Below are 22,118 nucleotides of genomic sequence, written 5' to 3' on the forward strand. Positions count from 1 at the left end.
TTAGTTAGAATTGATAAATTAGTTTTGTTAAACATTTGAATAATGTTACGACATTATATTTATAAATATTAATTTATTTTATCATACATGCATTACATGATGTTCTTACAAAATATATGTTTTTTATTTTTATAATTAATTAAACTAAATATAATTAATTTAGAAAATATATATCAATTTTTTACAATATTAGTTATAAATATATGATTACTAATTAATGTATATTCAAGAAAAAAATATGCATCTAAATACCAAATTTAATATTATTTATACTTATAAAAAAATATTTATAGGCATATATTTATTATAAAAACTTTTAAGTTTTGATAATTACTTCATTTAAAATTTAATCCAATTGTGTAGTTATACTTGTGCAACCAAACAGTACACTTGTAATTACGGTATAATTATTTTATGACAAACAAATATGTTATCATAATTATTATATTGTGTAATTAGTAGATTGTATAATTAGTTAGTAACCCTATTAATTACACCAATTTCAATTAGAGGATTACTTTCCAAACAGACGTCGTAGCGGTCAGGTGGGCCTCGTAGCGGGCCGGAACTTGGACACAGAACCCGAAAATGGGTCGCCTTCATTTTCACAACAATGTAACAACCCGAAAGATGGCGCCTTTTTCATTATTCCCCAATTCATATTCTTAGGGTTTTAGCTGTTCGAGGAGTTGAGTGCTTCCTTCCTAAGCCATCACTACAATTTCTCAAACATTCTTCTTCTTGCCCTAATTCAACTACTCGTAAATTTCCGATGAGCCAAGCGTTAGAATAGCCAATGGCGTTCTCTTTCACTCCACAGGCACAACAGCCGTCGCCATTCCAAACTCCAGGCCAGCAACAGCCGTCGCCATTCCAAATTGCCGGCCAGCAACAATCGACGCCTTTCCAAACTCCCGGCCAGCAACAGTCGTCGCCATTCCAAACACCCGGCCAGCAACAGTCGTCGCCATTCCAAATTCCCGGCCAGCAACAGTCGTCGCCATTCCAAACTCCTGGCCAGCAACAGTCGTCGCCATTCTCGCAGATCACTCCCTTTTCGCAGCAGCCGCAACAACAACAGCAACTTCAATTTCAACAGCAGCAGCAACAACAACAACAACAACTGCAACTGCAATTGCAGCAGCAACAACAACTGCAGCAGCAACAGCAGTCGCAGCAACAGCAGCAGCAGTTGTACCTTTTCACCAACGATAAGACGCCAGCCACTTACAGTACCAAATGGGCAGACCTCCACCCGGATTCACAGAAGCTGCTGTTGCAAATTGAGTGGGTTAATTTAATATAAACAAGATTGAAGTTGATTTTTAATTTTTTTTCCTTTTTGTTGGAGAAGTTGTCTAATTTATATTATGTGCTTGTGGATATAGGGAGAGAATACTGGAATACAGGGATGAAAGTCAAAGGCTTGACCAATGTAGCCGACTTTATGATTCATCAGTGGCCAATGATGGCTTTGAGTTGGATGCTAGTCGCAGCATTCAGGTCTTATCTTATGATTTTTTTTATTTTTCAATCATAATTCCTCTAGAATATAACTCTTTAGTAAATTTTCGTGCTCAATTACCAAAAGGTAAAGCTGTTTTTATTGTCGATCATATGATATATGACTAATTATCAAACATTAAAATAATCGAATTTTGGGTTGCAGAACTGTTCTTTGTGGGAAAATAATATTGGAAGTATTTGAAAACCAAATTCTTTCTATCAATGTCTGTAGTTTTGGTCAAGCTGATTTATTCTTCTGGCATGCAGTCTATGTATAGCTACATTCCTTGTGTCTATTTGTGGTTAGCACGGACTGGTGATGATCCAGAGGTCTTGGCTAGAGCTGTTTACTGCGTTATTCAGATTTTCATACCACCTAACAATGCTCATCATATTCTGATTGAGGATATTATTTGCCGCAAATGTTAAACATTTTATAGTCTAATTCTCTTGCTTTCCTTTCTAATTACTGTTTCGATTACTTCATATATTACTTAATTGCATGTGCTAATCTGAAGTTGCTTTTCAGGAACTTGGTGGAGTTAGTACATCAATGGAAAGGCAAACAGCTATCTTGCAAGAGCTAATGGTTGTTGTTAAAGATATGCTGCGCAATACAGAGGTTGCTGTGCGTTCCTTTATGATGTTATGCCCAAGGTTTCTTCGTCAAAGTGCACCTGCTGCTGCAAGTTCTACTGCTCCATCACAGGCATCAGGTGCAACAGTCGCTCAAACAGCATCCACTCAAGCACAGTCTACTCCCAATGCACCAGTTTTTGATTTTTACAGGGGGATACCAAAGAAACCCTCTCCGTTTTTGCAGCAAACAGTCGCAAGATTTGAGAAATATCTTTTAGAATGCCGGCAATGGGTTGAAGAATTGGAGCAGCTGATGCTCTTAGATTCTGACAGGAATTCCATGAACTCCAGTTCATCTTTGTTGCAGTCTCTTCCAAAAGTCATGTCAAATGTGCATGACTTTTTTGTTCATGTTGCAGCAAAGGTAATGGGAATGGTTTCTTTAGTATATGAAGGTATCATGCTTGTTCAGAATGAAGTAAGAAGAGTAAAAATGACTAGGAGTAGTTTTTCCTCTTTGTTTTTTTTTACCAAACAAATACACATATATCTACGTGTGACTGTGTGTGTGTGCACTAGCCACTTTGGAAGTCTCTCTTACTTATGGGACATGATAATGTATTCAGTAGGCGTTTAGACAATATTTGGGTGAAGTTGAAAAAGGAATATTTGAAGTTGAAATTGAAAAAAAGTATTTGGAAGTTGAAATTGAAAAAAGTTATTTGGAAGTTGAAATTGTGTCTGGAAATGAATTTCACTTGGAAAAGAAGTTGAAATTGTGTGAGTGAAAACTATTATTTCTCTTGAAATACTCCTCAAAAAAGGTTTTTAAAAGTTGCAAATACTGATGACCAAACTTCAAGTTTCAAATAATGACTTCAGTATTTGCAAGTGAAGACACCTCTTTAGAGACTCGTAGATTCTGGTACAGTTGAAGTTCCTCATTAATTTAGTCTTGTACCACTTATAATTAGTATAAGAGAGCATAAGATTGATGTCTGATATACTTTTGAAGCAGCAAAATTTTAGTGCTGCATGCTAAATGTATTATGTACCTTATTTGTAAGTTCTTGACCAGAAACAATCTTTCTAACTTCATAAGGTAGGGGTAAGGTCTGCGTACACACTACCCTCCAAGACCCCACTTGTGGGATTACACTGGGTTTGTTGTTATATTTTGTAAGTTCTTGCGTATACCTTTATTGCTGGTTTCTGTGATTTTAAGATGTTTATACTTTATGTAAAGCAGGTAGAGAGCATTCATCAGTACATTGAATCAATGAAAACGGCATACCTGGCTGATCAGCGCCGTCGAGGGGATGGGAGCGATCCTTTTCTTGAGGCGGATAGGCGGGAAACAGCTAAACTGGAGGCAGCTGCTAGAAGGGTACATCCAACTTTGCATTTACCCGCAATTTCACAACCATCAACTCAAGTAGCAGGATTGATTTCCAGCTCAGCAGCACCTGGGGCATCCAGTGCACCACAAACATCATCTGCAGTTCCTTCTGCCTTACCTGGAAGTGGATCCTCACTCTTTGCTACTCCATCTGTTGCTGCTTCATCTTCTTCCCTGTTCACTACTCCAACAATGTCAGCTCCAGTCTCCTCTTTGTTCGGAACATCTGGTGCTTCCCCTCAAAATTCACTCTTTGGGTCCTTGTCTACTTCCAGTCCACCCTCTAGTGCTCCATTATTTGGTTCTACCCCCGCTTCTGGAGTTTCAGGTTTTGCAACACCTTTTGGTTCAGGTATGCTTCCAGAAAACTCAATGATGACATATTTTGATCCTCTGCTTTGTATATCTTTATTTAGATTAGCTTTTACAAGAATTAAATTTCTATTTATTCCCTTTATAAGATACTGAATATCTTTTAATTCCCATAAAGATAATTGATGTAACATACATCTATAACTTGGTCTTCAGTTTGCTGAATCAATTATATACTCCCTTGGTTTCAGTTTATGTGACACTTCCCTTTTCGGACGTTCCAAAATGTTTGACACCACTCCATTACTAGGATCTATATAACTTTCACAATTTTTAAGAATTCAAAATCATGTAATTATTCATAATGAAGCTTTGATTCAATGTTTGCTTTATTAAACTAACATTCGAACCACTACATAAATTTTTTTCCACAACTGCTAGTATAATACTACACTGCTAAAAATATAATACACACGTTAGAAAAGGATTCCAGTCCAGCAGGTCACACTCTTTCCTTTTAGAAAAATACACAAGTCAAATTTAATGTCAACTTGGTGTTCAGTCAAACACCGCTGCATAAAATAAAACAGATGGATTACTACATACTAGATACTGATGTATAGTCACGGTTTTTGTTTTGTGATTTTAGGCTGCTAATGCAGTTTGCTTAAGATTCTCTTTTTTCTTTTGATGGAAAGCCTAATGATTCTAAGTGTATGCTGTCATGTTTTTTTCAGATTTCTTTTAACCAATAAGTTAATGCCCTTTATGATTAACTTTTTATTTGAGGTGGCCTACTTTATAAAAGAGTGTCAAGGTATTGTTTGGAGAATTTTCTTGATTAAGTGCCATTCTCAAAAGTTCTTTCGGGTTAATGTTTCCAAATGCTGTGGTGCAGAAAAGTTGCTTTTGTGTTTTCATTTCTGAAACTTTTTCAGAGGAAGTTACATTGAGTAGCTAAGCTTTTGTTTTTGGAAATTTTCCTCTAAATGCTTGTACTTTGTGATTTATTACAACACATACTATCCTTTTTTGAAAAACGTTGTTTTATGATCCAAAATTCCTTCTATCCTTTCTTTTATAATAATCTGCAGTTTCTTACCTACTTCATCTGATATTAGAAGTTTTCAGATATCTTGAGAATATTTTCAGTAATCAGATATTTTTGATACTACAATATTTTCCATGAAAGAGATTCTTCTTTTTGTCCTCTTGTTCTTCAATCCCTAGGACCTGCCTCCATATTTTGTATGCTGATTTGTGCCTGAGTGTTGTTCTTATGTTTTTGAAGGTGCTGCACTAGGATCAGGGGCAAGCTTTGGGACTGTATCTGTGAGTATACATGTTCTCCTATATTCAGATCTTTCTTATCTATGCCTTGACCTATCTCCTTCTGCCTGCACTCCTCCCAACCCTTCAAAAGTAAAGAAATGAAAACACTTCTCACCTACTCCTAAAGGCTAAAGCACAACCTGAAGAAAAGGGAAAAGAAAGTGGAGTAGAGGACTAGTTTCATATGGCAATGTTGGTGAATTTATCTGCAGTTTGGTTATATATTTTTGTGAAGCTTGGATTGTTTATTACAGCTTTGTGGTAATCCAATCCTGAAAAATTGCGTAGTTGAATGTTATGATGTTTTTCAAAAATCTTGCTGCTTGGACCTTGTAGTGTGTGACAAGTTGATCTTATTACACTCAGAAACCATGGTTCATTAACTCACAAGGTAATTTCTTATAAAAGGAAAAACAGTACACACATCAAATTGTTTGAATCTCTATGAACAAAATTTTAATTTAATGAGAACATCACTACTCTGAGAAACGATGCAGTCATAATGGGCCTAGACATCTTTGGTATTGCCCGCGGTTGCATAAATTAGGTTTACAAACCTCGGGTTGAAATTGTTTCATCATTGGTCTGGTATATGTTTGCACCAACATTTGGGCAATGATAGATTTATATTCTCAGATAATGTCTAAGTGATTGTTTCTTTAGAATATTTCATGAAAAGAGAGATCTATGTTTTTGTTTATCATGTGCCTACGAGTGGTTGCGACTTGCTCTTTCATGACAAAAGGTTGCTGCTAGTTTTGTGTTTGATGTTTGCGTGGCTGAGATCTGTTATCATTTCTATTTCATTGGAAGAAAGGCAGTTTTTATTAATAAAAGGACAGTTTTCATTTGAAAGGCTAGCTGCCGCTATTACTACTACTCCCTCTGATCCCCCAAAAAAAGCCGAAGTCTTTTTTGGTCCATATTAAAACAGTGTCAATTTCCCTCGAGTGGTGGAAACCTTTCAATATTTACTACCTGTGGAATCTTGTACTGCAACAGTATGAAGTCTATTTTTACCTCAATAAAATATTTTCAGAAAGTAACCTGTGATTCTACTTTTGGAGCCATTCCATCTACTCTTGTTCTGCTTGCTGGACTATATTATACAGCTTCCATGACTGGTGGGCAGAGGTTGCCTAGGATAATTAATTTGGATTAGCAAAATTTAGGCTTGCAACCTGCTTATGACAATGTCTAGGTAGTTTGCTTTTAATTGTCCCATCAACCATATATGGAAGATGAAAAGACCATCTAGGCCGAACAGTTCCTTGCTTTCCTCCTGCCCCTTTTTCTCTTTTTTGGCTATATCTTTTATGATATCTCCTTAAAACTCCTAAAAGGAAGAGCGCACATTAATGGGCTCCGGGCAGGGCAAGAGGAATTCTAAAATAGGATATATAGCATTTTGAGAATAAACTCATCATTTAGCACTTACTTCATTATGGTATTCATTACTCCTGTAATAAAACCATAATGAGGTAGGTGCTTATTACTTTGCAAACATGCTCCTAGATCTGAATGCTTTTAGCTTACAACTTTCCATGCTTACTATGCTAGTGAGTTATGCAAGATGGTCTTTGCTGCCTAACACTATCCATCCTTATACCTGATATCTTTGTTGTCTATCATTCTTTTCTGCAGAAGTCTAGAGCAAAAAGTCGTACAGGCAGACGTTAGACAGTGTGTTGGCTATTCAGACATCTACTTTCACAATCTGAGAATCTTAATGGATGCAAATTTTCTTGCTGCAGCAACACTTATTACCTGTAACAATATCCTGGCGAGGTCAAGCATATTGTCAAATCATGAAATGATATTGTCTAGTGTCTATCTACCTCCAGTTTCGTTGGCTTGTTTTACTATTGTGAATTGCTATTTCTGCAGAGATGTACTATCAATAGGGATTTTGCAGCAATGCTATTTCCCTATTTCTTCTGATTTTGTGTATCGAAGCTTGATTGTAGACGATTTCAATTATATTTGTTGTCGTCTGGATCTAACCTCCAGCTAGCATCATTTCTTCAGAAATAAGTTTGTGTAAGCATTTACTCGAGATCTTACTTGCCAGATTCCATCGGGCAAGAGATTTTTTCCTCAATTTATAAGCCCTCTTAGTAGGGTTTTACACGCCTTCTTTCTTCTCCCATTTCAAATTAGGAAAGCGTTTTGGCATGGGCCGGAAGAGAGGAGATAAGACATCAGTAATGGTCTGTTAAATGACAAATACCACCTGATAAAATTAATTTATTATCTATTGTAAACATGTAGAGAAGAAAATGAACAATGCATCTTCATTTTTAGTCAAAAACATACCATTCCCTCGACTAAGGGTTAGGAACTAACTGTGAAGGTAGATATAAAACCTTTTACCCTTTTACAACAATCTCTTTAGAAACTAGATTAATATGATTTGCCATTGTACTGTTGCTGCTAGATAAATAATCCTTACAACAGATAGTTCGTGAACGACCTTATCAAGGTGTATTCTAGGCTTCTGCGTAAAAGAAATCCCCATTTATCCAAACTGATTAAACTTAAGAATGGTACAAAGTTGTATGTTTGGGCAACAGAAGTGTTAATTTAGATAACAAAAAGGAAAATTACAAAAAGAGTACAGAATATTTCATCCTTTAATAGTTTTAATATCTACTTCTATTTTAATTACTATGATACGAAAATAATGTGGATACTGCCACCGAAATCAAAAATGCATGGCGGAAAAAAACCCTAGTAAAATCATCTTATCTTGTTATTAAGAATACAATCAGATATAATTCTGTGTAGTAAAATCATTTATTATTAAAAATACAATCAGATATAATTCTGTGTAGTAAACTGAGAAAATGTTAATAAGAGGTTAGAACTCATATTATTTTGTATTAGTAAATACATATCCATGTAAGCTCCACTGCCTCAAAGAATTCAATGAGCTTTTATTCTGATTCTAGCCAATGGGGTTAGATTCTACTTACACAGCCACTGCATCTAGCATCAATTGATCTGCTTCTGTCTGTGTTAAGTTCCCTTGCAATCTAGGCAACTCAGCTCTTATTTCATCATACTGTGGATGTGAATGATCACTAGAAGAGAACACATGGATATCGTTTACAAGCTCTAACCAGCTCAGACCAGGATCTTTTTCCAACATCAATTCCCTTATCTTTCTCCTGATATCTGAAACACCATCCCACCTACCAGTTGAAGCAAAAAAGTTTGAGAGCAATACATTTGATGCATTGTCTTCTGCATCCATCCTCAAAATCTGCTTCGCAACACGTATACCTATGCTCCAGTTTCCTTTACTTACACAAGAGCTCAGTAAAATTTTCCATAGTTGAAGACATTCATCACCAAAAGGTGATTCCATTGTAACATTCTCAGCCTCCTCTAGCAAACCAGCTCGACTCAACAAAGTGATCATGCAAGAATAATGCTTAAGGCTTGGTTTTAAACCAATACCTTTCATGTAATTCCAGAAGAAAATACCCTGGTTGACCAATCCACAATGGCTACAGGCAGCAAGCAGAGAGATAAATGTTACAGGATCTGGTTTTAGGCCATGTTGTAAAATATCATTGAACACCTTAAATGCATCCTCTGCCTTCCCATGGTAACCATATCCTCCGAGAATTGAGTTCCAGCATTTTAGATTAGGCGTGGTTACACAGGAAAACGTAAGCTCTGCAGCTGCAAGGTTTCCTATTTTAGCATACATATCAACCAAACTCCCACAAACGGTCATCTCAGCTATATAGCCTGTTTTGATAGCCAGGGAATGAATCATTTCACCCTGCTTCATACTTGCCGCTTCAGCGCACACGCTTAAGGCACTGCTAAGAGTAAATTCATCAACCTTGTGGTCTTCCTGTAACAGTCCATGGAAAAACCTAATAGAGCTCTCAGCATTACCTTTCGTACAATGTCCAGCAATCATCTCAGTCCACAGGACAACATCCTTCTCCAGGATGCTAATGAAAATCCGTTGAGCAGACTCAACTTCCTCATTGTAAAAGTACATCGATATCAGTGTGCTTGCAATGTATACACTTTGACCGAGCCCCATTTTCTCAACTTGGCCGTGGAGTGGTTTCCCATAATCAGCTGCTGGAAATGCTCTTGTAGCAGAAATTGCAGCTGCAAATGTATACTCGTCAGGTGTGAAAAGGGATGATTGTCGAAATTGGACAAACATAGTCATTGCCATCTCTCCATCTCCATTGTTTGCATATCCAGAAATCATTGAATTCCAAGATACCAGATCTGGTTTCTTTATTTTTCCGAAGACTTTCAAAGCTGCGTCATTATCACCACAACTAAAATACATGTCGAGCAGCGCATTGTACAAGGGCAAATCTGGTGCAATCCCGGAAACAATTACTTTAACATGAGTTGCTTCCCCTGCAAGACCATCTCTCAACCTGCTACAAGCACTCAACAGCGTTGTATAAGTGAAATTTGTCGGATTAACTCGAGCCGTCAACATGCTGTCAAATAGCTGAAGGCCTTCCATGGTCCTACCATTTTCCAAATATCCAAAAAATATGGTATTCCAAGCCACAGAATCTTTATCTTGCATGGAGCAAAAAACTTTCTCTGCACAATCCAGGAAGCCACAACTTGAGTACATCCCAAGTATCGAGGTTTGAACACACACATCATACAAAAATCCAAACTTTATACATTGGGAATGAAGCACAGAACCGAGTACCTGATTCTTGAGGCCTGAACATGCATGTAAAAGGCTCGTAAAAGTTAACCCATTTGGCCTTAGGTTCTCACTTTGCAATTCAGCAAACAGACGGAAAGCCAAATGGGCAAGATGGGGTTTTCGAGAATAGGCAGAAATGAGGGCGTTGAAAGAGACGATGTTTCTCTCGGGCATTTTGTCGAACAGGACATGTGAGTCCTTGATAGACCCACATCGGGCATACATGGAGAGAATGTTGTTAAAGACATAAGGAGATTTAGAGGTGGCGGGTATGGAAGTGAGGATGAGGGCATGGAGCTGGCGTGCTTTGGTGGCTGAGGTTATGGAGGCGCACTTATTGAGGAGAAGTGCTGCAATGGAAGATGCCTCAGTCAATGGTGGCATAAGTTGGTAGCCCTCGTCACTCCATTGAAGCAATTTGGAGTAGGGATTATGAGATTGAACTATCGAACATTTCGTATGTGACTCTTAGTGGGCGTTTGCACATAAGAATTGTAAAATTCAAAAAAAAAAGAAAAATATTTTAAGTCAAAATATTATTTGAAAATTAGACTTGTGTTTAAACATGAATATAATTTTGGTTTGTTTTTGAAGTTTTGTAAGTAATCTGAGTGAAAATTTTGAAAAACAGTTTTTTTGGAGTTTTTTAAAATTTCGAAAAATTACAAAATGCATTTCAAATGAAAATTAAAAATTTTATGAATAAACACTGATTTCGAAAAAAGTAAAAATTTTTTGAAAAAAAAAAGAAATTTTTTTTTATGTCCAAACGGGCTCTTAGTGTGCGTTTGGACATAAGAATTGTAAACTTTCGGGAAAAAGTGAATTTTTTTTTCAAGTGAAAATGATATATAAAAATTAGAGTTGTGTTTGGACATGAATATAATTTTGGATTGTTTTTGAAGTTTTGTGAGTGATCTGAGTAAAATTTTTGAAAAATAGCTTTTTGAATTTTTTTAAATTTTCGAAAAATTGCAAAATCCGCCTTCAAGTGAAAATTTAAAAATTTATGGCCAAACAATGATTTCGAAAAAAGTGAATTTTTTTTATTTTAAAAAAGTGAATTTTTTCTTTTTTCCAAACGGGCTCTTACTGTCACCAAAGTGAACAAATCTGGTCTAAATTTGTAATCCTTAGAAATGCATAATGTCTTAAAGGTTCATTGTAGTTTAATTTTATACAAATTTTAAATCTGGCGCAATTATTTTCTTTTATCCAACTTGAGAAATAGTATTACAACATGTTTGGTTAAGCTTCTACAGTCAGCTTATATTGATTAAAAATATTTTTATAAAAAAATACTTTTGATGGAAAATTCTTTGTATTTGATTAATTAATTTGAAAAACACATTTGAGTAGCAATTATGTTTGATCAAGTTTTTAAAAAATACTTTTAAATATATTTTTTTAAAATTGCTTTTTAAAAAAGTGCTTTAGGGAGTTATTTTTTTAAATGATTCTAAAAAACTGCTTCGCTACTCAAAACACATTTTTTTTCTTCTAAAAATAATATCTTAACATTGAATAAAAAAAAAACTTTTGGCTAAAAAAAATTGATCCAATAAGCTATTAGTTAGGAAAAAGGTCCAACTTTACCCATGTGCTATTCAAAATTTATTAACATTTGTTACACTTTTAAGTACATTTATACCTTTTTCGCCCTAATAAGGTGTCAATTTTTTGAGAAAAAAGATTTGAATATACATAATAACTTTTGGTTACAGTTTAAAATTACTTTTAGATTGGAGCTTCTTAGGGACAAGGGTAAAACTAAGATATTTTTTTTTAATAGCAAGTATAATATTACCCAAAAATGTAAGGATGACAAAGTTGTTCAATTTGAAACAATAGAAGGCAAACTTGACCCTTTATTCATATTTTTCTGAAATCTTTTTTTTTTTTATAAGAAAAATAGTAATTAAATATTGCTTAAACTACAATTTTTAACAGTTTAAAATGTAAAGGTCAAAAACAAAAGAAAAGAGAGTCCTCGCCGAGTATTGCAATGGAGGTGGTTAGACTCTGAACTTGAAATTGCTGATATAAAAGTAAAACTGTCTCTGCTGAAAAGCAAGTTAACGTCCAGTGATATCAAGTCCGAGACTTGGTTAGTGTACATTCGTTCGGCAAAATCGCCGGAAAAAGAAACTTGCTGGAAAACGAGTGGGCGTATGGCAAACGAACACTCACGGCTGTGTTGTTTAATTGATCATTACCTCCGTCCTTATACTGTAAGCTCACTGTACCCACCCCCCTACCCCCCACTGATTCTTAATTGCCTCTGTGTATTTTTTTCTTTTCACCTCATTTTACATAAAATGAAAACTCTACGCCTTTGCAGGAAACTAGGTCTGCTTCTTTAACCAAAGAAATGGAGAAACAACTTTTAATTGCTCTCTCACATGTACTTGTTCCTTTCTTTACCAATCCCCCTATTTGGGATTTTTTTTTTGAGTCTTTGAATTGAAGCAGAGTTAATTGATTAAAATTTCGAACTTTTAGGTTTATACAGAAATTAAGCAGTGGATGAAGGAATATGAGTCCGATAACAGCTCTGTAAGATTCTTTCTCTATATATCTTATGGTTTTGGTTGGAATTATCTTAGGATACATTTATTTGTGTAAATTTATTAGGAGGACATGGCGGGAAATTCTGTAGGTGGAGGTCAAATAATCGCTGAGTCACATGCTCATAATCATCATTATTTAACTAAGGCTATTGGGGTCTTGGTAAGTTTTTTCGATTCGATTTCCCATTATGAGATATGGCACATGGATTCCAATCTTTTTATGACTTTTGGGGCTGATTGGTTAATTGGATTCACTGTGACAATACCATATTCTGTAGTACAGTTATGTGTATCAAATATTACTGTGAAGCTTTAAAGTACAAATGCTGTAACATGTTGGCTCCAGCATCGTGATGTTTTTTCAATTAGCATCCTGATATTTTCTCAATCTCCTGTTCAGTTTGGAGTTTAATTTCTGTACACTAATTAAGATCAAGAATTTAAGCTCATTTGACCAGTGCTGGAATATTGCCACAATTCTGATGAAAAATGATCTGATATGAAGCCTAGTTGCTCAGATTTTCGTAAACTAAAATTTCATATCATTTGATCAGTTTCAATCCCCCCCTTATACTTTATTCAACCTTACAACTTTCTTATGATTTCCTATCTTCAGATGGTTGTGGTTGCAACAGAGAATCCATATATCCATCACCTAGTTGGCAATATCCTGGTGGTTGTTTCAGATTTTCTGGTCGAATCTGTACGTGATAAGATAGTGGCTTTGAAATCACTACATTGGCACTTCTTTGTTTTGATATTTTGTGTGTGTTAACAAGTTCTATCTGCAGGAAAGCTTTTGGGGTGAATATATCAATTTACTCTATTTCTGCATGAAAATTTCAATTTCTAATGGTCTTTCCTCTATGGGCCATACGATGGAGGTCAAAGACTTGAGGGGGGATCCATCACCTTCTCATTTATTGAAGCTCAGCCTGAAAAGTGGAAATTGGTCAACGGCAGCTGTTATCATGAGAGTTCTACTCAGTGTACTGAAACAGTTGAACCGAGATCTTATCGATCAAATTTTCAACATTTACTTGGAGGCTACCACTTCTTTTATCTCAAATATGCCGTGGGATTTGCTGTCAGAGGTCTACCATGCTCAAGGGGACTCCAGTCCAGACCATTTGCCTCAAATGCAAGAAGCAAAACCTAAGTCAATACGAATATTTCAGGGATATCTTCTCCGATTGCTCTGTTCCTTGGTTAAAAGTGGTTGGACGGATACTGCTGTCAGCACTTCAGTAGAGCATCCATTTATTTGTGAAATCAAAAACCTGCTTCCAAGACTTTTGATATCATGCCTTACTAATGAACAGTGCTCTGATAATGTTGCCATCTCTCAATATCTTAAACATAAGATGTTGGTATGAATTCCTTCTCAACTCATTCTCATTAATTAGCATCTTTTATAAAATGCTTCCTGCTGCTAAGTATAGAAAAAATAGGTAACCTTATGACTTTCACTGGAAAAACATTGGTAGTTACCATGATGATATATCTGATTTGAATGTCTGATATTGCTTTCAAACATTTAATTGAAATAAACTTCTCATAGAAACAGATTGATTTTCTCCTTCCATGGCCTGGATTTGCGTTTATTCCTGAATTCCCCCCCTCCTTTCTTGTTATGCTTTATATTGGAGCTTATCGAATTACCGTTGCTTTTTCCCACCAGTTGAGACGCGGTTTAGGTACTGGCTTCGCTTTTTCAATGTGCTATTGTTCTTTATGCTTTATACTAACTACGGTTTACTCTTACCCAATAAGCATAATTTGCGATGAAATGTAAAACATTCTTTTGGGGACAGGCAAGGTATATCCTGAGCTGATATCTTCCCTCAGCCAGTGTTTCATAAATGTTGGCAGTGTAGGCAGTTGATGGTAGTACCTAAAATTTGTTTGTTTTAAAAAGTGATAAATGTAATCAACTTACAACTTATTTGAATGACATGCTAATCAGGGTTATATGATCACAAAACCTTATGACATGCTGAATATGCCTCTCTTACTGATCCTTTCTGGAAGAAGGTAGGATTTTTTTTTTCTTAATACAATTTTTTTTTTCTTGTATGGGGCTGAGTGTTGGCCAGCCAAGATCGCTAATGTCCAGAAGATGAAGGTAGCAGAGATGAAGATGTTGAGATGGATGTGCGGGCACACCAGGTTAGATAGGATCGGCCTACGGAGAGGTAGAGGTAGGCCAAAGAAGAGGTGGGGAGAGGTGATTAGGCAAGACATGTCGTAGCTTCATCTGACTAAGGACATGGCCCTTGATAGGAAGGTATGGAGGTCGAGGATTAGGGTAGTAGAGTCGGTAGTCTAGAGTGTTCATAACAGTAGTGTTGGCACGCAGTCTCGCTTTGTGTTGGTAGTAGGTTTTTATGACTAACCGTTGTTTTCTTTCATTGTTGATCACCTTACTATCTTGTTGTTTTTATTCTGCTTTTATATGGCTTTTTGGTACTGTCCCTTCTTGTCTATATTTTCATTAATGGGGTGCTTATGCTTTCCTGAGCCGAAAGTCTATTGGAAACAACCTCTCTATCCTCACAAGGTAGGGGTAAGGTCTCCGTACACACTAACCTACCCAGACCCCACGGTGTGGGATAATACTGGGTATGTTATTGTTGTTAATACAATTTTTTTGACGTATGTTATTACCTTCTTAACAAGAAGGTAGGGAATTCAATTGTTAGTCTGTGCATCTAATGCGAGTGGCAGGGTGAAGTGCTTTTGTGAAGTAGTGGAATCTGGTACGCTATTTGCTCTCTTTTCTTTGTTAGGTGGGCAATTATTGTTGATTTTAATTGCTCCTGAGAGTTGGTTCATCAAATGTTCAAGCAAAGGCAGGAAGAAGTCTCCATATGGCCCTTTATCCCCATTTTGTGCATATGAAAGTAACTAACAGAATATTATAAGAACATTGTGGAAGATTAAAAAGTCACTCTCTAGTTTTCTCAAACAACTTTGTGTGAAATCTTTTTATTTAACATCTATCTAGATCAAGATAGATGTGGGGAGAGGTGATTAGGCATCTTGTCCTTAATGGGGGCCACACCCATTGAGGAGGAGGAGCACAAATGCCCCGGTGATGAGGTGCGAGGTTGATATTGGAGGGCCTACGAAGAGGTAGAGGTAAGCCGAAGAAAATGTGGGGAGAGGTGATTAGACAAGACATGGCGCAACTTCAGCTGACCGAGGACATGACCCTTGATAGGAAGGTGTGGAGGTCGAGAATTAGGGTTGTAGGGTAGGTAGTTGATTGTTCATACCAGTAGTATTAGTACGCATTTTCGCATTCTGTTGGTAGTAGGTTTCTATAACTACCCGTCGTTTTCTTTCATTTTGATCATTTTATTATTGTGTTGTTTTTATGCTGCTTTTATATGGCTTTTGGTGTTGTCCCTCCTTGTCTATCTTTTAATTAATGCAGTGCTTATGTTTTCCTGAGTAAGGGTCTATTGGAAACAACCTCTCTATCTTCACAAGGTAGGGGTAAGGTCTGCGTACACACTACTCTCCCCATACCCCACGATGTAGAATAATACTGGGTATGTTGTTGTTGTCTATCTGGATCAATCAACTATGCCTCGATCCCAAATTAGATTGGGGTCTGTACGAATCCTCTGTAACCATTCTGTTCAATTCAAGCCTATTCTTTCTAATACTAAATAATTTGTCTATTGAGGCAAATTAGGGGGTTATGTTGACCTAGAGGTTCTCTAGATCTCACATCTACTTGTGCTTTATCTAATTTATTGAGGGATTTACGCTCTTAGATGTTGCATTTGTACATGCATAACACCCCCTTGGTGCCCTGAATCCAATAACACTTGATCTATCATAGGAAAAGAAGTCGGATGGAGAAAGTTTAATATGCTAAATGCAATAGTTTAATCTAAAGTGTTACAATTAGGTGGATGTTATGAGGCGTTCCTTTTTTTTGCTTTTTCTGTAATAATAATCTCTTCCATTCCGAATAGATATATGCTCCCGTGTAATCGTTTTATGTTGTTTACAGTGGTGTGATAAGTATATTTAAATTTTTGTTTGGAGTAGCATCCACCAATGGCATCATTTAACTGAGTTGAGTTTGTGGTTGCAATAACTGTTCATTTTTTCAGATACTCATGATTCGACTTAGTAACCAAATCCATTTGGAACCCTCAATTTTAGTGTCGTGGTTGGATCTTATCCACACTTACTTTCAAGATGTATTATTGCAACCTATGGATGGGCAGGAGTTTGGTCTAGATAAATACCTCGAAGGTTCTCCATTTGGGGTAATGACATTTGATATGGGGAAGAAATGCATTTCATCAAAGCATTTGCAAAGGCTGGCTATTTTCTTTTTCCTCAAATGTTCCTCTAGTTTGCTGAACATGAAAGAGATGACTGATCAACATTATGCTTGTAAAAATCTTAAGTCTTGCTCAAGCTTTGATCTGAATCCCAAATGTTGCAGCAGAAGAAAAGCTTTGCTAGAGCTCCACAAGTGGCTCAAAGAGCTTCTCCCTGGTGATAGTTTTGCTGACCATGATATGTACTCTGAGAAATACATGGACTTCGTCTCATCCTTCTTGCAGCTATATATGCAAGAGGTTTGTGCTCTTGCTCACAATGACTGTTTTATTTTAACTTGTTCATTTTTTTGGGTCCTCTAAATAAAATGGCTGAATTGCAGCTTCATAATTATATCTGATCTTCAAGGTTTGATAAGTTTTGGAACTGACTGTCGGTATGAGATAAGCTGGGGAACAATAAGAGCGGCGGAGCTAATATTAGCTAGTTACTAGGAAATTCATAGAGAGTGTTTAAATGCTCCCTGTGGTGCTATAATCGACCAAGAGTGAGGTACAAAACCTTGTATATGCAGTTGCATTAGAGCTCTGCATCTCTTTTTTCTGTCTCTCTTTTCCCCTTTCTGTTAACTCTTTCCTCGGCAATTTTGGAGGAACCACTTGACTAAATCTGGAGAACTAATCCTTAGACTGTGAGATTTTTATATTTATTCCTCACCGATTAGCACTGGCTCAAATCCATCGTTTGCACAGGTTTGTTGTCTAAGCATTAGAGATTCATCTGTTATCATTGGACTTCCAATGGCTGAGGATTGCCTACTTCAAATGGTTTCTAGCTTGTTTCTAGGTTTTAGTATACCTCCTACTATATTATGATGTCCAGGACATAGAGCTCAGCTAAAGCTTCATATTTGGTTGATTTGATTGGCTGATTTTGCATCTCAGAAGTGGTTTGTGACACAAAACCCGCTTGCTGTTCTTGTATGATAAAGTATCCACGGATGTCTTGTAAATGTTTACTGATCCAACCGGCTTCACTTTTCTGACTTTCCTTTACTCTTAAATTGTAGGATGATATACTATTTGAAATGCTCTTGCAAATGTTTTGCTTGCCATTTTACTCTGAACAAAAGTGAGTTGCACGTATATTACTTAATTCTAGAGATGATGTGAAGTAGTATATGACAGTTCTTTTAGTGCTTCTTGTTGTATGTAGGTTTATTGATGAAGTGGCTTTCTCAGCTGTTGAAGTGAGAGAGTTTTCTCTGATTTCACACCTTTTTCACCCAATACATTTCTTTCACCTATTCCTGGCTGGAGTAAGTTTGAAACATTCCTTTGTCCACTTCGTTGTTTGCTCTCCTTCTGATATCAAGACGAAATACTGAGTATTTACCCATGCTGAGTGTTACCTTGCTTACAGATACACTATGATCATCAAGTTCTTCTTGATTATCTTATCTCAAAAGACACAGGAGCTAGCTCTGCTGAATATCTTTTGAGGTATGTACCAGACTCTACATTTTTATTTTCTTCTCTAGTCTTTGGACATGGCTATAAGATCTGTAAGTGGATCACATATGTGTACCACTTATGGTGTTTTGACAGGCCCAACCTTCATATGGTAAATCATACTAGTCCCAAATTTGCAACCCATCTTTTTCTCCCAATTTTCAAGTATGATGAAAAAATGATCTGATATAGGATCTGCACTAATTTAGTCTATGTAAGGAGTTCCAGCTGTACCGTGTAGCATATTCAAAAATTACAAGAGTTGTAAGCTCTATGTAAAAAACATCATCTTTTTTATCTTGCAAAAGTTCCTTAAATTGTCTTATGAATTAATTTTTCTTTTCCTAATATATCCTAAAAACCAAAACATAACCACATGTTCCTCCATTTACATTGCATATTCATTTCTTTCGGTGATTGCTCCAAATCTAACTAGCATATTCAAAATCAGAGAATTGGAGCAACATTAGCCCCTCCTAAACAAAATATGTTGATTTATCCCTGTCTGATGTTTTCCATATAATTTCTACCTGTGTCCTCATAGGTGCCTGCGTAAGGTATGTGACTCATGGAACATATTTGTGGAATTTTCATGGAGCGGAAAAGGTCGAAGCAGAAAGAGAAAAAAGTTTTCAGCAGATGATTATAACTCTAAGGGAGAGATATCAGCTGTGCCAAGTTGTGTTAGTGGAGTTAGTTTACCACTTGAAAGCAAAAGCAAAAAAGCCCATGGATGTTGCGATGAGGATTATGTAACTCAGATATCACCATTTGAGTGTGCAAGGAACTGTCTTTTTTCACTTAAAGCATCTATTGAAAGCCTTCACCTAAAGAACCTGTTTCCTTATAATCCACAAGTGCTACTACGTCGGTACGTTGTTTGACATATTTCTGTACTTCCTCATTGGTTTCTATTGTATTCTTGGGATAGTATCCTTGCACTCAGCAAACTCCATAATATATTTATTATTTCCACCCAAGTTCACTTTTCTGTATCCTAGTAATAGGAGATCTTATAATATGCTGTAATTTGTTTAAAGTGTAGCCTTTGCTTGATGTTTTGATTGGCTTATTGGATGTTCTTCACAGTTAGGTTAAGCAATTCTTACTTTGATATTTAAGCTTAAATGGGCAGTTACTCCAAATCTATTTTGCTCAAATCATGCATATGTAGTTAATTGTTCAACTGCGTATGAATTTGTAAAGACAAATTGGTGTATAGTAATTTTTTGAGCCTTTGGGTAGCATTTTACATATCTCCTGATAGTTTTGAAGAGTTTTACCTCCTAGAAACTTACAAAATATCTGTCTCGTTCTTTAGAATCCTTACTGCGAAGTTGGAATTGCATTTGGAGAACATGCAAAAACTGAGTTTGCAAACAACTTTTCGATCAGTACCATCTAACTTGTTTAAAATGGGTTTTAGTTGCCTTTGAAGTTTTAGTTAATCCATGGATTTGCTTTGAACATTTTGTTAGTACCTGGACTTTATCTTTCTTCATCATCTGGAGGCAAATGATAAATTTCTTCTCTTGATTTTCTTATTGCAGGATTTCATACTTATTACCTTTATTTAACTTATTTTTAATCGCCTAATTTCTCATTCTTGGTTACTATGCACCATGTTGTCTCTCAGTAGCAAGTTGCATTGTCATCCTTTTAACATTCAAGCCAATTTTTCGAGGATTAATAGCTCATTCATCATGTTCATGTTCGTCAGCTGTTTTTTATTCATGCACTTCCAAAATTGAACACATTTTTGCTTTGATGTAAATGGTCTTGATAGTTTAAGAATTCATTGTTCATGTATTGCTTGTTGATTATTGAAAAAGATACTTTTGTTTATTAATTTGAGGGGGTGGGGGAAAGCATTGGTGCAACAGTGAAGTTGCTCCCTTGGTGACCAAAGGGTAGGTGTGGCAACAGCCTTTATGCATAAATGCAAGGAAAAAGGCTGTGTACGGTATAAGCCCATTCTCCTCTTACCCTGGCACTAGCCTGGCGGTACTTCATGCACGGGGTAAGCCTTCTTCAGGGAAGGAAGGACGGGGAGAACAGTTAATGATCAGAAATTAACTTATGCTCTACATTGCAGTTTGATGCGATTTCAGGAGTTCTGTGGAAATCGACCATAAAAGCTCTCCGGTTGTCCTATCGCATTGAAATCTATGTTCGATCTTATCCTTCCATGCCAACTTGAAATTGGCTAATCGAAGAAAGATTACAACTTGAAAGGGAGGATAACTCTGGACTCATTGGAGTAAAATACAGCTGGGATGTGAATCCAGTATTAGCATTCTTGACTTTTGAGGTGATTTTACCATGGAATGCTTATCACATTTCTGGAATGAACGGATCAATATTCTTCAGATGCCGACAGGTGATTTTAACTACTTCTCATCAAGTTCGTCCAGGGAAGCCAAGGTGAAAGGGCTCTTGGATCTCGTTCAGATGGCATAGTACTAAAGTTTTAATTCCAGACTCGTGATATCTGGGGAAGTTGTTGCATTTGTTAGTCTTGCCCCTTTAAGCACGAGTCATGATCATCGAGGGCTAGACATCTTGTACTGTTTTAAAGTGAACTTATTCTTATACTCGGGACTTGTTTTTCTGTGTTTTTTAGGGTCAATGTTATTATTGTTATTATTTTTATCAGGTACGTATTTGACTATTTAAGTTTTGCTGGGTGTGTTACTTCACACCAACTCAGATATTAGGTGACTATATATCAGGGTCTAGGCATAAAGAAAAAAAATAATCTAGCATGACTCTATATTGGAGTAACTATTGTTTCAGGTGAGGAGTGAGTGAAGAAGAAGAGAGAAGTAAAGGAAAACTTGGAGAAAAAATATAAGATGTTAAGTAGGAAAATACATTTTAAAAAAAGGTGGTTGAATTAAATTTTTAACCTGTGTTTTTTGTCTCCCACTCTCTTTAAGAGAGTGTATATCACTCTCAATCTTTGAATACATATAAGTGGTCATCGGACCCCCGCAAAATACAAGGGTGCAACTGGCGGTTGGTACAACCCCAATGAAGTAATTATGTATTATCTCTAAATGCAACTTTGTATATTTTTCTTACCTTTTAGGATGCGAAACTAAGCAATGTTTTTTAAATCACTTCATCTTAAAATACAAATACATGCCCCTCAACTATGGGATTTGGTACAATATTGCCCTCCGTTCACCTATCGGGTTAAAAATGCCCCAGGCGTTAACCTTTCGGCTCAAGTTTGCCATTGTTTCTGACGGTCCCTTTATAGTCGGGGCCATTTTTATCCCAATAGGTAAATGAGGGGCAATTTTATACTAAATCTCATAGTCTAGGGGTATTTTAGGCCCTTCTATATTTTTTAAAATAAATAAATTTCACCTAAATATGCGTTTCCCTTGATATTTGCAATGCTCCATCAAACCTCTTTTGGAAGAAAAGATAATATTGAAGAGTTTATATACGTAAATTTTTCTCTTATTTTTGTAATACCAGCTTCTCTCCAAGGTCCATAAACCTATCAATTTCAACAACATGAAATAAATCAATATTTATTTAACTATAGTTGCAGAAAATTGAATTATCATCGTAATAAAATAATAAAAAATACAGTCAGAGAACTAATTAGAAGGAGAAGTGAGACAATACCTTTTATATATTTATTCTCCACAAAAATCTTTACACAACGAGTTGTTAATTCTCTTGTACTGCATCTCGCTGATAACTTTTACTTACATTTGTCCATGTTATTTACGTTAGTCCATGTCTAGCACCACCTGCAAATCAAAGAAAATGAGAAATCAGTGGTACGAAATTATTATGAACAATGAAAGTAATAAATTCTAAAAATATTTTTAATGATTGATGAAAAAAGAAAAAAAAGCTAAACGTTACAA

The 22,118-nt window shown here is 36.2% G+C and overlaps 3 protein-coding genes across 3 annotated transcripts; 2 read left to right on the forward strand and 1 right to left on the reverse strand.

Annotated features, from left to right (window-relative positions):
- The first annotated feature begins 629 nt into the window (after window positions 1-629).
- LOC107765235 (nuclear pore complex protein NUP58) lies at window positions 630-7,159 on the forward strand. The gene is made up of 6 exons (XM_016583860.2): window positions 630-1,287; window positions 1,389-1,503; window positions 2,036-2,509; window positions 3,335-3,836; window positions 5,088-5,128; window positions 6,773-7,159. The coding sequence occupies exons 1-6, from the start codon at window positions 797-799 to the stop codon at window positions 6,806-6,808; spliced, it is 1,659 nt and encodes a 552-aa protein (XP_016439346.1). The 5' UTR covers window positions 630-796; the 3' UTR covers window positions 6,809-7,159.
- A 702-nt stretch (window positions 7,160-7,861) lies between these two features.
- LOC107765236 (pentatricopeptide repeat-containing protein At3g50420-like) lies at window positions 7,862-10,328 on the reverse strand. The gene has a single exon (XM_075234490.1). The coding sequence runs from the start codon at window positions 10,221-10,223 to the stop codon at window positions 8,100-8,102; it is 2,124 nt and encodes a 707-aa protein (XP_075090591.1). The 5' UTR covers window positions 10,224-10,328; the 3' UTR covers window positions 7,862-8,099.
- A 650-nt stretch (window positions 10,329-10,978) lies between these two features.
- On the forward strand, window positions 10,979-20,882 carry LOC107765237 (uncharacterized). Its single transcript, XM_075235651.1, has 13 exons — window positions 10,979-10,996; window positions 11,804-12,070; window positions 12,181-12,243; window positions 12,342-12,395; window positions 12,474-12,569; window positions 13,026-13,112; window positions 13,201-13,779; window positions 16,540-17,016; window positions 17,787-17,848; window positions 17,933-18,035; window positions 18,140-18,219; window positions 18,773-19,099; window positions 20,324-20,882. Exons 1-13 carry the CDS (start codon window positions 10,979-10,981, stop codon window positions 20,361-20,363), a joined length of 2,253 nt encoding a protein of 750 aa, XP_075091752.1. The 3' UTR covers window positions 20,364-20,882.
- Window positions 20,883-22,118: the final 1,236 nt, after the last annotated feature.

Source organism: Nicotiana tabacum, chromosome 17, assembly GCF_000715075.1.
Source record: "Nicotiana tabacum cultivar K326 chromosome 17, ASM71507v2, whole genome shotgun sequence".
In the NCBI taxonomy this organism is placed as follows: domain Eukaryota; kingdom Viridiplantae; phylum Streptophyta; class Magnoliopsida; order Solanales; family Solanaceae; genus Nicotiana; species Nicotiana tabacum.